This window comes from Poecilia reticulata, linkage group LG12 (assembly GCF_000633615.1).
Source record: "Poecilia reticulata strain Guanapo linkage group LG12, Guppy_female_1.0+MT, whole genome shotgun sequence".
Lineage (NCBI taxonomy): Eukaryota > Metazoa > Chordata > Actinopteri > Cyprinodontiformes > Poeciliidae > Poecilia > Poecilia reticulata.
Window position 1 is genome coordinate 22,030,851 of NC_024342.1, and position 14,193 is coordinate 22,045,043.

Consider the following 14,193-nt stretch of genomic DNA (forward strand, 5'->3'; position numbering starts at 1 on the left):
AGTGGAAATTGGCCCGTTACTTAGCAACCCCAGTGGAATTCCGCCCGTTACCTAACAACCTCAGTGGAAATTGGCCCGTTACTTAGCAACACCAGTGGAATTCCACCCGGTACCTAGCAACCCAAGAGGAGCTACAGCACGTTTGAACAGTTGGTTTTACGTCGGTATGCTCTGTACAATGGCTGACGGAAAAGACGAATGTTTTCTTGTTGACTTAACATCCAGAAACCTCTTGCTGCATTCTTGTTGGTTGTGCAGGAGGCTCCAATTCTGCTTTTCATAGATGTACAGTTGTATACTTGGGCATCTGTTTGCAGCCATTTCCATATGAGAGTGTAAACGTTGAGTTGGGGGCGTGGCCAGCAGCAGATTATTTGGATTTAAAGTAACAAGACGCCATAAGACATCTAAAATCTCATTATCTAAGAATGATTTTGTATAATACATGCCATGAACATGTTTTGAATAGGCCATAGATTTATCCTAACCTGTTCATGGAAGTGTAATAAGTCACCTTTAACAGCAGTTTAAAGCAACGGTAGGTTTTAAAGGATATCCAAAGCTGTGAAACCACTTTAGGTTTATAATGAACCGTCTGGGAGACGGATCTGTATTTTACAACATTGTTTGGAGTTAAATTCCTGCCTTTTGGTCTCCAGGGTGAGAAAGGAGACATGGGGACACCTGGGCCCCCTGGACCTGAGGGCAGAAAGGTACCACTGTCTTTTCAGACGTTTTTAACGTGTTTCATGAGTTTAGATTGTGATATTAAGGGAGCTTTAAGTCTCTTATGGAGGCTCCACAGGGTTGAATTATTCAGATGTAAACCAATAAAATGTGGCTCTAATAGGAAAATTAAAAAAATGTTACGTTATTTAACATTCCAGGGGAGTCGAGGTCCAGTCGGATTGACCGGTCCAGCCGGCCAGAAAGGAGAGCAGGTACTTCCTGATTGTTTCATAATGTACAGAACCTTTCAGACCCATAAACAGTTCATACATGTCACAGATATTTAGCATTTAGACTTTTAATGACGTATTGGTCAAATATTGGTAAAGTTATAAACGTTGGCCAGCAGGTGCAGCAGAAAAATATTGATCTGACGGGAGGTAAAGAAAAAATACTACAAATAGCAAAAACGGCAAAATGCTGCAAACGTGCAGCACAAAACAGAAGACCTCCAGACCACTAGGGGGAGTCGATCACTGCGTCTTTTATGATCAAAGAAGACGGGACGTCCAGAAAAACGTTGGAGGAATAAAGAAAATGTGTGTTATACTTAATGTCTTTTACAATATTATAGAGTAGCAACATATTTAATATCAGCTACTCCAGACGCCACCTAGTGGTCTGGAGGACTTCTGCAGGTTTGTGGCGATTTGTATTTGCTCTGTTTCCTGTGATTATGGCTTTTGTTGTGTTTTGGAGTTTGCACCATTCATGTGTTTGCAGTAGGATTGAATTTCATTTTGTCTAAAAACAAACGTTTGACTCTCTGGTGTCGGTGTTTCCAGGGAAACATCGGTCCGCCCGGGCCGAGAGGAGCGCTGGGAATGCCCGGCTTACCCGTAAGCAGCTTCTTCACGCTCCAGTTGGTCACATTATGGACATCATCAGGAAAATTACTGTCAAAAAAAGCTGAAAAACTAGCTGTAATTTACAACTTATGCCACTAGATGTCAGTATATCCCACAAAATGGATAAACTCTAGTATATTTAGTAGAAATKATATAGTTTTTTTAATATTTAGATTCAGAATCACACATGGACATAATTGGACAATATTTTCTATTAGCAAATAATTTATTTTATTTCCTAACGGATCAGAAAAAACCTGCAGAACTTAAATAAAGTTCAGYCATCTAAATGTTTTCTTTAATGTTTTAAGAYCCAACTGTTGGTATTGTGATTATATTAATGTTTAATTTTATTGTTTGAGAGTGAAAAGAAAATGTCCACCTAATGGACATAAAATTTTATCTTCTCTTTGTTTGCAGGGATGGTTTGGATTAAAGGTATGATGTCATCAACAATATTTATTAAATGCTAATATTTTAGTTTTCTGCCGTCAGTCCAGCTAAATGTTGCATAACCTTCATTAAAAAAACGATAAATATCAACTACAGGAAATTAGTTGTGATTTTTATTTGTTGTATTTTAGTCCTAATTTTTATTTTATTTTTAATTTTTTGGGCTTTTCTTGAAAGGTTTTGGCTTCATAATGTCCAGCATAGCAACAATACAAATGATACAAATTATTCCAGTAAAAATAACTGAAAAACATCTGAGACCTGATTTTGTTTCAGTCGTTCATCATCTGGAGTTTTAAAAGCTGATATATATATATATATATATATACACACACACACACAGTTAGAACTAGGTTCAGTGGAAGGTAATACAAATTTGACCCAAATTATAAGTTTTAGAACACATTTATCCCTGAATTTTAATTCTAGACAGAAAAACAAAAGTTCTCACCAGTTTTCCAAGCATTTAGCAAATAGAAATAATTTTGTTAATTATAATTAAAAGCTGGTTTTAGGTTTGGTGTTTGTGGCTCTAAATCACTAAATGTTGTTTATTTTTCTGGCAGGGGTTGAAAGGTTACCAAGGTCAACCTGGACTTCCTGGAAGAAGAGGCCTCCCTGTAAGTTAATCGATCAATCGATCGATGTATTGATCTGCTCTGCTTCGTTTGTGCTGCTTTAGTTTTGAAGATTTTACTGAAAGTTATTTTGTTTTCTGTAAATGTTGGATGACTGGTTGACCTTTCATGACCCCTGGAAGCAATGGCGGCACAAACAGAATTTATTTATTTTTTTGCTGCACAAATGTAGAAGAATTAATGGCAGCCATTTTGTTTGGTGTGGGTAACGTGGGGTGGAGCTGATTGACCTTCTGACCTTTAAACTTTAATTAAAATCTTCAAAACAAAAGCAGCATAAAGTTGATAGACCAAATTAGTTTGATTTCATAAATAAAATCAGGAAAAGGGTCAAAGGTCGACCTTTTCACCTTTAAACCTTTACTACCATCTTTAAAATGATGGCGGCACAAACAGACTTTTCCGCAGCACAAACTTTTGACACCAACTTAGTTTGATTTGACAAACGTTTGTATCTTAAAAAGCTTTTAGGGTAAATTTCTTTAAGTTGATTTTTTTGTTAGATTCATGTTTAGTTGTTATTAAAAGTTTATTTCATGTGTTTTAAGACGTGATCAGTTTTATTCCTCTGCTTTAGGGCCCACCTGGTGTCGCTGGCCCCCCAGGAAAGTCACTGAACATGACTGTCACTCAACTAAAGGCAAATCAATCAGTTTCCCATAAGACATGTGATCAATATTGCAGTTTTTTAAATAAAACACTGGCCGTTACAGGAACTGACAACAATCTGTGCCTGCAGAGCCTGATGTACATGTCGGACAAGCCGAACTTGTCCCTGCTGCAGACGCTGCTGGACGCCCTGCAACAGGAGCTGCGGCTGCTGCTGGATCCTCCCGACGGCACCAAGCGGCGCCCGGCCACCACCTGCCTGGAGCTCTGGCTCTGCCACCCCGAGTTCAGCAGCGGTGAGAAACGACATCCACCTCATGGCTGCTAGCAGCTACAGCAGCAGATACGGTGTTGGAGGAGAATCGGCTCCAGGACGCTAACTTTTCACATTAACAGATATAAACCTGGGAAGTCGACTTTGTTTGACTAAATCCTGTTTTTTTTTTTTTTCCTTAAACATAAAAATAGAAGAAGGAAGAGAGATTTTTAAAACATTAATTTGTTTGTATTCCTGAATGTTTCTTTTGGTCCTGGTCCGTTTGTGAATATGATGTTCAGCAGCCTGGATACCTGTTGGTTACCATGGAGACCGAACAGGCTGGAGGCCATTCAGTCTTAAAACGTTTCCTTCAAAATAAGCTTCAACCTGGATTATTGTACAACTAGGTCCTATATTGATAGCTAACTGAAGTTATTTAGCTATCTGTTTACACATGGGTTATTAGCTATTTAGCTATTTATCTAGAAAACAAGTTATCTAGCTGTGTAGCTATGTATCTAGATAGCTATACAGATGGATAGCTAGCTAAATAGTTGTTTAGCTTGCTAGCTAGCGATTCTACATAGATAGCTACTTAGCCACCTATAACTAGATATCTAGATAACTAGACGAATAGCTTTCTAGCTAGTGATCTATTTAGCAGTATTTTATAACAGCTAAATAAATAGCTACATATTTAGGTATTTAGCTAGCTGTCTACTTAGCTATCAAGATAAATAGCTAGCTGGATAGCTAAATAGCTATTCATTTATCTATCAAGATAAGACGCTAAATAGATAGCCAATTTATTACCCTAATACATAGCTATTTATTTAGCTATCTATATAGATAGCTATCTGTTTAGCCATGTAATAGATAAACATGTAGCTATTAGCTATCTATATAGATAAACAATTATGTATTTTTGTAGCTATGCAAGTACATATATATTCAAATATCTATGTATTTAGTGATCTGATTGCATATAATACCTATAGCTATTTATATTTGGCTATCAATAAAGACAGTTGAATAAATATATATGTATCTAGAAATGTAGTTTTTCCAGCTTCTCTCCTCTTTCATGATATGGGAGATGTTTTTGCTCCAGAGTTATTGTCAGTACAGAGCTCGCTGTGTTGATCCATGCTGATCTCTGAGCTGCTGCCGCCTTCTCGCTCCTCTGCAGGGATGTATTACATCGACCCCAACCAGGGCAGCTCCGCCGACGCTCTGCTGGCCTACTGCAGCTTCACCTCCTCATCAAAGCAGACCTGCCTTCACCCCCAACACTCCCAGGTATGAAACCTGCACTCAAGACGGCTGCAGGAAATCACACAACGTCTGCGCTGACCTGAAGGAGCCTCGTTAAGCCGCTCGCTTCAACGACTCGCAGCAGGAACATGCTCTTAGTGCCGACACTGAGACGATTTGAGGCAGAATCACACTCTCTCCATCTCTTTAAATGATAAACAGCTAAATATTTTTCATTGGAAACATCATTTTTTTTCTGCAGCTGCCGATGAAGGCTTGGATGGAAGAATCAGCTGCAGTCGGATCATTTCAGTGGCTCAGCAGGCTGGATCAGGGTCACCAGGTGACTGATATAAACTGATGTTCATCAGTCTTTTTTATCGATTTACCTCTTAATTTAGCAGATATTCATTCATGAACACTGGCAGGAAGACCCAGAACAGACCAGTTGAAAAATCATTTTCAACTAAGGACATGAGATAAATGATGTGAAGCAACTGCATCCGTATCAATAAATAAAGAAATCAGTACAAGATAACAACCAATGACAGAACTTTTTCTTTCTGGGTCAAAATTAAGATTTTTAGCTGTTATCATTAAGGCTGAAGTGATTAATCGGATTTACCACGATTAATTGCAATTAATCGATTATTGAAATAATCATAAACTAATTTAGTAATTTGTTAATCGTTAACTGAAGTATGCATTCAAAAAAGGCAATTTTATGGGGGAAAAAAGAACATATTCAGAGCAGTATTATAGCAAATACAAATAGAAACATTTTGCAATTAAGCTAAAAACAAAAACCTTTGTGTAAATGTTTTATCCAAAACTCCTTAGCTATCAAGCTAGCTAGCTATCTATCTATCAAGTTACAACTAAATATAACTAGCTAGAAAGCTAATTATGTATTTATCTATAGCTCAAAAGAAAACTAGCTAGATTGTTAGCTACATAGCTGCTGAACACATAGCTAAATAGCTGTTCTGCTACTTGCTGAAAAAAAGCGTAATTAGGTAAAAACTTTACAAAAAATATATACATTTTGAAATTAAGCTGAAAAAAATCTTTGTAAATATGCTTTTGCCAAATCTCTTCAAGTGGCAGTTTTAGCTTCAGATGTACTAAAGGAACCAAGTTATTTCGTTTTAGGCAATAAAATGTTTTTCTTGCTGTTTTCTTTGTTTTTATTTGCATCTTTTATTGTATTTCTAATATTGTATAAAAAGACTTAAGTGGTTAGATGAAAATCTAACCACTTAATGATTGATTAATCATCAGCATAATCAACTAATGCTGGATTAATCGATTGCTAAAATAATGGTTAGTTGCAGACCTGGTAGATATTAACATTGAAGATGTGCTTGTTAGTTTTCTTATCCAGGTGAGAGTGTGGTGCAGATGCGTTTCCTGCGGCTGCACAGCGTCTCTGCGTCTCAGAGGGTGACCTACTCCTGTCATCCAGGAAGCCGGCTGGGTCCGACCGACACGGAGGTGAAGTTCCTCACCGACACCAGGATGCAAAGCTACCTCGGAGAGCTGAACGACTGTGTGGTATGTGGAGACAGGAAAATATGTTTTTAAGCTCTTAAACTATTATGACATTCAAGAAGATAAGTTTAAAAGTATTTTTAGTGAACACTCAAAAACCTGCCCTAGTTGCATGTTTTTATTCGGATGAAGGTGAAAAGGTTAAACCATTCAGAGGGTAAAATGTTGTGGTTGTGTTTTCTTTTGTTTCTTTCATGATCATTTCTGGTTTTATTTTTGTTCCTAAGGTGTTGCCATATTCAGTGTTGTTTACTGTTGTTGTTGGGGTGTTGCCATATGGGTTCATTCCTTTGTGTTTAGGTTTTTAATTCTTGTGTTTTGTTTTTGTGTTTTAGTTTATTCATATGTTTGTTTTTGTTTATTTTTTCCTTTTGTGTTTTGGTTTGGCTGCTGAAAAACCTTTGAGGAAAAACTCGAAGCCACTTTTTTCTTGCTCTCTGTGTCGGCTACGCTACATGAAGACTCGTTGCCATAGAAACTGACTGACAATGCCGCTACATGTTTCAGGATTTGACACCAAAAAGCAAACATTTCTCACACAAAGAGCAGAACTTTCAGTCCGTTACATTTTTATGTTTTTAGATTTTATGTTTATTTTGTGATTATGAATAAGTGATCGCTGTGGTAGATTAGCTAGCACTGCTATTAGCTAAGCTAACACAGTGGTGGTAGATTAGCTAATTTTAGCACCTGCTCTACTGACAATCTATAAGAGTTGCTGTTTAGTTTGCCTTATTTTATTTTTTTAACTGAACTGAAACACACAGAGTTCCACAGCTCATCTAAATGTTAAGTTTGTCATAGTCAAGCCAGCATAACTGACCTACTTCCCTCTCCCTCGCTATTATTTTTCTTCATCAAAACGTTTTCCTGACCTTGTCCCCTAGTTTTTGTAGTATTGACAATTAGTAGTAAAACCCTGCGTCCCTTTTCTTTCATATATCAGGTGAACATTTAAGATTTAGCGCTTTATGTTGATAACTTGACAGCTAAAACCAATGCTAGTCATCGGCCAGCAGCAGCTTTTTTCCCTGCAGCATCCGTTGTGCGCTGCAGCGGGTCTGTATTAACTGATGATGTTTTTTTTTCAGCCAGTGGAGGAGGCGGTTTCCGGTTCTGGAGAGTCGGTGTTGGAGTTCGAGGACCTGCAGCTGCTTCCTCTCAGAGACGTGGCGCTGATGGACAGCGGGAACTTCACGCACCAGTTCAGCCTCACCGTTGGACCCGTGTGTTTCAGCTAGAAACCCTCCGCTCCTCCACACCACGCAGAAATGCAGCAGGGATTTAAATCACGGACACAGAAAGAGCTTCTTTCTCCAGTTTCTGAAGATTTCACCAACTTCCTTCTCTTTTGTTGGGGGATTGAATCCCTCGGTTTCTGTTGCTTTTTTAACAGGGAAATCATTTTTGTTTACAGAGACATTTATCTGGTATAAAGTAAATTAAATGTATTTGTTTTTTTGTGCTGTTCACGTTCCTTAGTGTGTATATGAAAGTCAGACGGTTTTGCTTCCAGGCCGGTTCTGTCCCACTGATGAGTTTATCACTCTAAAGGTGCTGATCATTTATTTAAAGCTGATTCAGGTGCTGATGTCATCTCATGCATGCTTGGTGCTAGCTGTTTACGATCACTCCTCGTTTTAAATGATGCAAAGCTTCTTTTTTTTTACATTTTGTTTCTGTATTTTGATGTATATGTAAATATAATTTTTTTCTTTTACATCTCAGGTATGACACACACAGGCACTTCATCTGCTGTTGCCCCAGCATGTTTGTCTTTTTTTTTTTTTTTACAGTTTTGTTGTCAAATTCCTAGATCTAAACTTAATAAATATTTGAACTTGAGACATAGAAAAATATTTAGGCTGATTAATTTGTTCTACAACTAAAAGTTATTTCACATTTTTGGGTWTGAAGCTTTTTAGATACACTAGTCATCTAAGGAATGGAAATTAGCACCATTAAGAAGCAATGTGTAATTAAATTTAGGGAATATTGTGGTAAAAGTAAATTATATGCTTTTGTTTTGATAATGAAACTTTGAAACACGGTGGATTACTATGACAACACGTTAGAGCGATTACAAAAAATACTCATATTTTCTGCCAAAAATTTGAAAACAAAAAAAGAACATACATTTTCTGGGAAAAATTAATTCCTGTGGTCCAAAGGTTGAACATTTCAAATTAAACTCACTTTTTTCTGAACTTAAAAAAAAAAATACTAAACTCAAAATTTTCAGTTTGAAAAGTTTAAAATGTGTTAGAAAATAGTAAAAAAAAAAAAAAGACTTCTAGAAAGTTTGAGGTTAATGTCAAATTTTTTTCTTGGAAATTTTTGACTTTTCAACTTCAGAAATTTACAGGGTTTTTTTCTGAGACTAATCTCAAAATTTCAGACTTATTTTCTTGCAAATTTTCTACTTTTTGAGCTCAAACATTTCTGAGAATAAGTCATGTAGAGGTAATGAAATGGGAATATTCTGTGCCATATTTTTAAAAAATTACAATTTTCCTTCATGTTATCCTTTTTTAGCCTTTGAAAATGTCAAGGATTTTGATATATTTAAAAAAAAAACAATCCAATTGTTTTAATTGTGTAATAAAATTAGAATAAAAACCATATTTAATCCGTACAAAGTTAATATTGACATTTTGGGGCTTATGGAGAAACGCGGTACTGAAACGGTTAACGTCCTGACGTTACGCACGTCACGTGACTCTATGTCGTCACCAGTTCGTTCCTTTCCGCATCCCTACCTGGTGGTTCATTCTGTAACTTTAGCATCATTTTCCCCTGGTTTAACCTGCTTGTCATCTCATGTAGCAGCTTTTTGTTGGGTGTAAAAGTCGTTCAGGTTTGTTTTTTTCTACTGGTCTGCGGTTCTGGACCCGGAAAGGTTTTATTTTTCATGCGGAAGCCACTGGAAGAGGCGGGCTAGCCTCTGGAAGCTAACAGCTGTTTGGGTTTCAGCAGCGGAAAGTCGCTGTCAGGCAGCCAAGCTTCCTCAAAGGTGAGAGAGGGAAGAAACCCGAAGCTTTAATCTGTCATCTGCTGGTAAAATGGTTCTGTTCTGATAAAATTATACCTCAGAGTAGCTCAGAAGTTAGCCGTAGCCAGATTTAGGTCATTGAGCAGTGTGTTACAGCTGTATTTTAATACAATTTGTAATATAGTGTTTAAGTTTTACTGCTTGGTGTAGAAAGCGGTTTGCAATCTTGACATTACGAGCAATTTATAACCTCAGTTCAGCTAAAAATCTGCGAAACGAGATTAGAGCCACTAAAGAAGAAAACAAATCAGATTGACTTTATTGTTTTTTCCTTGTTTTTTTTTTGTTTTTTTTAGAATGAATCCAAATCATGAGGGAAAAAATGGTAAAAAAAATCCTGTGGAAGAAAAATCTAAATCCTGATGGAAAAAAAAAATCAAAATAATGAGGGAAAATATGCCAAATTCTGTGGAAGAAAAATCCAAATTACRGTAAAAAATTAAGTCAAAATTTGGAGCCAAATAACAGTTTAAGATATGTAAAATAAATAAAAATAAAAACCAGTCAAAATTCTAGGAAAGAAAAATTATGGGGGGAAAATAAGTCAAAATTCTGAGAGATTCATTTATATTCTTAGAAAAAAAATCTAAAATATGAGAAAAATTAGTCAAAATTCTATAAAATAATCTAAATATTGGAAGAAGAAAAAAGTCAACATTTTGAGAAATGTCAAAATTCTTTAGAAGAAAAGTCAAAATGATGAGGGAAAAATGTCAAGATTGTGAGAGATAAAAAAATGTAATTCTGAGGGGAAAAAATATTGAGGGAAGTGAAAGAGTCCAAATGTTGGTAGAAAACCTAATTTGGCTTGAAGTCTCCATATTCAGTGATGAGCCATGTCCTACCTGACAGGTTTGCTCTGGTTTTAACTTTTGGGTCCTTGTCACCAGGTTCTATGACCTTTGACCCCATCATCCAGACCCAGGATGTACCCCCCTCCCAGGAAGGACTTCATCGCGCTGACCCTGAGCGACCCCCACAGTCACGCCTACAACAACGGCAAACACCGGAGACAGTCCTGCTGGAGGGTGAGGACGGGAAAATCCTAATTCATCTCCATATTTTATTTATTTCTTGTGGAAAATATGCAAAACATAAACATCAAAACGGAAAATAAACTAAATGATCTGAAAGTCAAATGAGGGCCAGTGTGAACATCAGGATCCAGTAAATCTCCCTGATGGGAAGTAAACTTGTCCTATCAGGCTGGGATGGGACAAAAATATCTGTTTAATGTTTAAAGATCTCACTGGGATATTTGTGGTTTTGTGCAGGGAAAGATTGTCCATGTGAATTATTCCTGTTTCTCTGTAGTGGAGAGTTTCATCCTGTGAAGCTCCCCTTCCTGCTGGTGGGTTAAAACGATGCGGTTCAGTTTCCTCCATGTTGAACGGGTCCAGCAGCTCCCTACCTGTTTGTTATCTCAGGCTCTTTATTTCTGAGTTTCTTCAGGCTGTTTTTACACCTGATAGTCCAGCAGATTTTGTTCTATTTGTGAACAAAACTGCAACATTTGTTTACATTTTTAGCTGCTGCGGTTCTTTTTCACTCTGCACCGAGTCAAACCAACCAAACTCATTTAAAAACCTGTACCCCTCCTCGCCTGTGGGGGCGCTGCACCACAAACCACTGAAGGAAGCAACATGAGAACCTCTTCCTTCTTCACAAAATAGAAAGTAAAATGGCTGTAGGATTTCTATTTTGAGAAATGAACCATTTCTCGTGCTAGCGGTAGGCTAGCATGTTTGTTTTGGTTTTATTTACCCATAATGCCCTGCTATGTCGTCCTCTCCACTTCAGACTAAAAAAAGGAAGCCTGAAGATACCAGTGGAAGGTTTCTGGGTTGCAGAACTTTAGTTTTTCAGCATTATTTGATGCATGAGTGCAGCTCTCTGTCTGCGGCTGGACGTGATGACGATGAGGTGGTGAGCAGCGCTGCGCCCCGCGCCGACTAACTGCATCTAACACCTAAAATAAAACTATGGATGTTGGGCAGTACACTGGTTGGAAGAAAATGTTTGTTTTTACAACTCAAAATGTAATTTAATTTTATAAATAACAAATAGCCCTAAAACATAGTTTGTTTGTTTTTATCTCTGTGCGAAAGCGGAGAAAACATAGTTTCAGAAACTGTAAATAACTCAGAATAGACTTGCTTATGGTTTATTGTTATTGGTCACGGCTGCACAGTGGCACAGTTGGTAGAGCTGTTGCCTTGCAGCAAGAAGGTTTGATTCCCGGTCTTTCTGCATGGAGTCTCCATGTTCTCCCTGTGCATGGTGGGTTTTCTCCAGGTACTCCGGTTTCCTCCCACAGTCCAAAAACATGACTGTCAAGTTAATTGGTCTCTCCAAATTGCCCGTAGGTGWGWGTGTGTGTGCATGGTTGTGTGTCTCTGTGTTGCCCTGCAACAGACTGGCGACCTGTCCAGGTGACCCCGCCTCTTGCCCGGAACGTTAGCTGGAGATTGGCACCAGCACCTCCCGACCCCACTGAGGAACAAGGGTGTCAAGAAAATGGATGGATGGTTATCGGTCACATTTAAAAAAACAGTGCCACCTTTCACATTAGAAGGAACAGAGACAGTGAACATTTTAATTTCAGACTGTATTTATCAGGATGTTGGTATTACAGGGTCCATTTTAATCTCCTCAGCCTGAAAAAGTCTGAGAAATAAAACATTAGCTGAGGAAAGGCTGTACGTTTTCGTTTTAGATGAAACGAAGGTGATGGAGTTATGGATGTAAGTAGAGTTTCATGTCATTTTTCTGTTTTTGCTTTCTCAGAAATGGAAGCAGCTTTCTCGGATGCAGCGGAGCCTCATCCTCTTCCTGCTGGCTCTAATGCTCGTGTTCGCGCTGCTCTCCTTCCCCAGCGTTGTGGAGCAGCGGAGAGGTGAAGCCAGGCGCTCGTCTTAGTGAGAGATTAGTGGAACATTTGGTGTTTTTCTGATGGTGATGAATTTCGGCTAACTGGGTAAATTCTGCAGGGCGGTCCGATACGGAGGACTGGCTGGAGCTGAGTGACAGAGGTCTGGTTCCCCCGGTTCTGAAGCCGGTTGAAGGCAGAGGCCCGGCAGCCGGGCCCCATGTGGAGCCAGCTGACCCGATGGAGCCCAGAGGACCGAACATCCCTGCTTTGGCTAGGCCGCCCACCAAGGTGGGTCTTTATTTCTAAAACTGGAGCCGAGTGAATGTTCATGTTGTTGCTTTTAAACGGTCATGACTGAACATTTTATCAGATTTATTCATGACTGGAACTTCCAATTATCTTATAAATAAATTATTACGAAGATTAATCGATTATCCTGACGATTAATTGATCAGTCTGATGATTAATCAATCACTCAGGTGATTACTGATCTTACAGTTAATCAGTTATAAGACTATTAATCAATTATTCTGATTATTTCATTAGTGTGATGATTGATCAGACTTATCAGGTAACATTATGACAATTGATTATTCTCACAGTTAATTGATCACTATGGCAATTTATCCATCATTCTAATGATTAATTGATCATTCTGGTGATTAATTGGTTATTTTCATGATTAATCAGTTATTTTGACCATTAATAGATTATCCTGATGATTAAGTGATTAGTTTGACAATTGATCAGACTAATCAGGTGGCAGTCTGGCTAGTAATCAATAATTCTGATGATTATTTTGGTGATTAATTGATTATTCCAACATTTAATAGAAGATTCTGACAGTTGATCATTCTGATTAATCAATTATTTTCGTGACTAATTGATTATTTTTTCAATTGCTTGTATAAAGAAAATTGTCACAATCATTTAACCACTTAAGCCATTTTTATACCATAATAGAAAAACCTTGAAAGATGCAAACAAATAATCAAATCCCTTTTAAAATAGGAACATTAATGTCTTATTGACAGTTGTGATAAACCAGTTAAAATAATTTTCAACTACTTTAGTAATCCATTTATTAACTCAAAGAACATTCAGATAATTAATTAAACCAAAACTGTCCCAAAAATCTAAACACTTTGCATTAAAGATTTAAAAACAATCTGTTATTGTTGGACAAACACACAGAGCCAACAAACACCAGCTGTATGTTTTTAAAATCAAATTAAATCAGCTTATTGCAAAACGATGCCTTTTATTTACAGTAACAGCAGCAGCTCCATGAAACGGTTAATATGACTCAGGATGCAGGACTTAAATAGCTGCTGGTTACTGTGGAAATGTGTAGGATATGCAGGACTGTGAGTCATGATGGGATTGTTCAAAGCTGAGGAAGAGAAAGACATCAACATAATCTGAGAATAAAACGGGAAGGTTCTGAATAAATGAGGGATTTTATTGTGTGTTTAATGTTTGTTTTTTAATCTGTTTCTGTGTTTTTACGGACAGAGGAAGCCATTTCCCAACAAAAGAGCTCCACCAAACTCCCGAAAGGAAGGAAATGCTTTGGACACAGTGAGCGACGCAAAGCAGAACCAGGAAGTGGTTCGGGAAGAAGCCGGCGAGGAAAAGGAGGAGGAGAGAGTCATCAGGTAATGTGGATTTTTTTTTGGAAAGGAAAAGTTTAAAGGCGTGTTTAGATGCTGTTGTTGTTGTGGCCGTGCAGCAGGAGAGGAGCTGAGCCGGCCACAGAACCACTGTCCAATCAGAAAGAAGCTGTGGAGCCTCAAGCGCCGGCCAAACCTGCTGCCTCCGTCCATCAGCAAGGTCCGCCTTCATTTTCACCTCTGATTGTCCGTAATGAACAGGAAGTGATGAGTTCAGATGTCCGTAATGAACAGGAAGTGATGAGTTCAGATGTC

The 14,193-nt window shown here is 38.0% G+C and overlaps 2 protein-coding genes across 4 annotated transcripts in view; both read left to right on the forward strand.

The window, feature by feature from the left end:
* LOC103473993 (collagen alpha-1(I) chain) overlaps positions 1–8,198 on the forward strand; it is an 81,586-nt gene extending 73,388 nt beyond the window's left edge. For both annotated transcript variants that reach the window (XM_017307678.1, XM_017307679.1), the window contains 11 exons: positions 660–713; positions 888–941; positions 1,515–1,568; positions 1,998–2,015; positions 2,597–2,650; positions 3,246–3,308; positions 3,408–3,573; positions 4,726–4,835; positions 5,053–5,133; positions 6,162–6,344; positions 7,433–8,198. In XM_017307678.1, coding sequence (XP_017163167.1) covers positions 660–713; positions 888–941; positions 1,515–1,568; positions 1,998–2,015; positions 2,597–2,650; positions 3,246–3,308; positions 3,408–3,573; positions 4,726–4,835; positions 5,053–5,133; positions 6,162–6,344; positions 7,433–7,582 — 987 coding nt within the window. In that variant the 3' untranslated portion in view covers positions 7,583–8,198. The remainder of the gene's footprint in view (positions 1–659; positions 714–887; positions 942–1,514; positions 1,569–1,997; positions 2,016–2,596; positions 2,651–3,245; positions 3,309–3,407; positions 3,574–4,725; positions 4,836–5,052; positions 5,134–6,161; positions 6,345–7,432) is intronic.
* Positions 8,199–9,052: 854 nt separating this feature from the next.
* man1b1a (mannosidase, alpha, class 1B, member 1a) overlaps positions 9,053–14,193 on the forward strand; it is a 14,570-nt gene continuing 9,429 nt past the window's right edge. The window contains exons 1-6 of one of the 2 annotated variants that reach the window (XM_008424628.2): positions 9,053–9,354; positions 10,284–10,421; positions 12,181–12,289; positions 12,384–12,553; positions 13,781–13,923; positions 13,998–14,098. In XM_008424628.2, coding sequence (XP_008422850.1) covers positions 10,320–10,421; positions 12,181–12,289; positions 12,384–12,553; positions 13,781–13,923; positions 13,998–14,098 — 625 coding nt within the window. In that variant the 5' untranslated portion in view covers positions 9,053–9,354; positions 10,284–10,319. The remainder of the gene's footprint in view (positions 9,355–10,283; positions 10,422–12,180; positions 12,290–12,383; positions 12,554–13,780; positions 13,924–13,997; positions 14,099–14,193) is intronic. The other variant, XM_008424629.2, reaches the window with a different exon arrangement.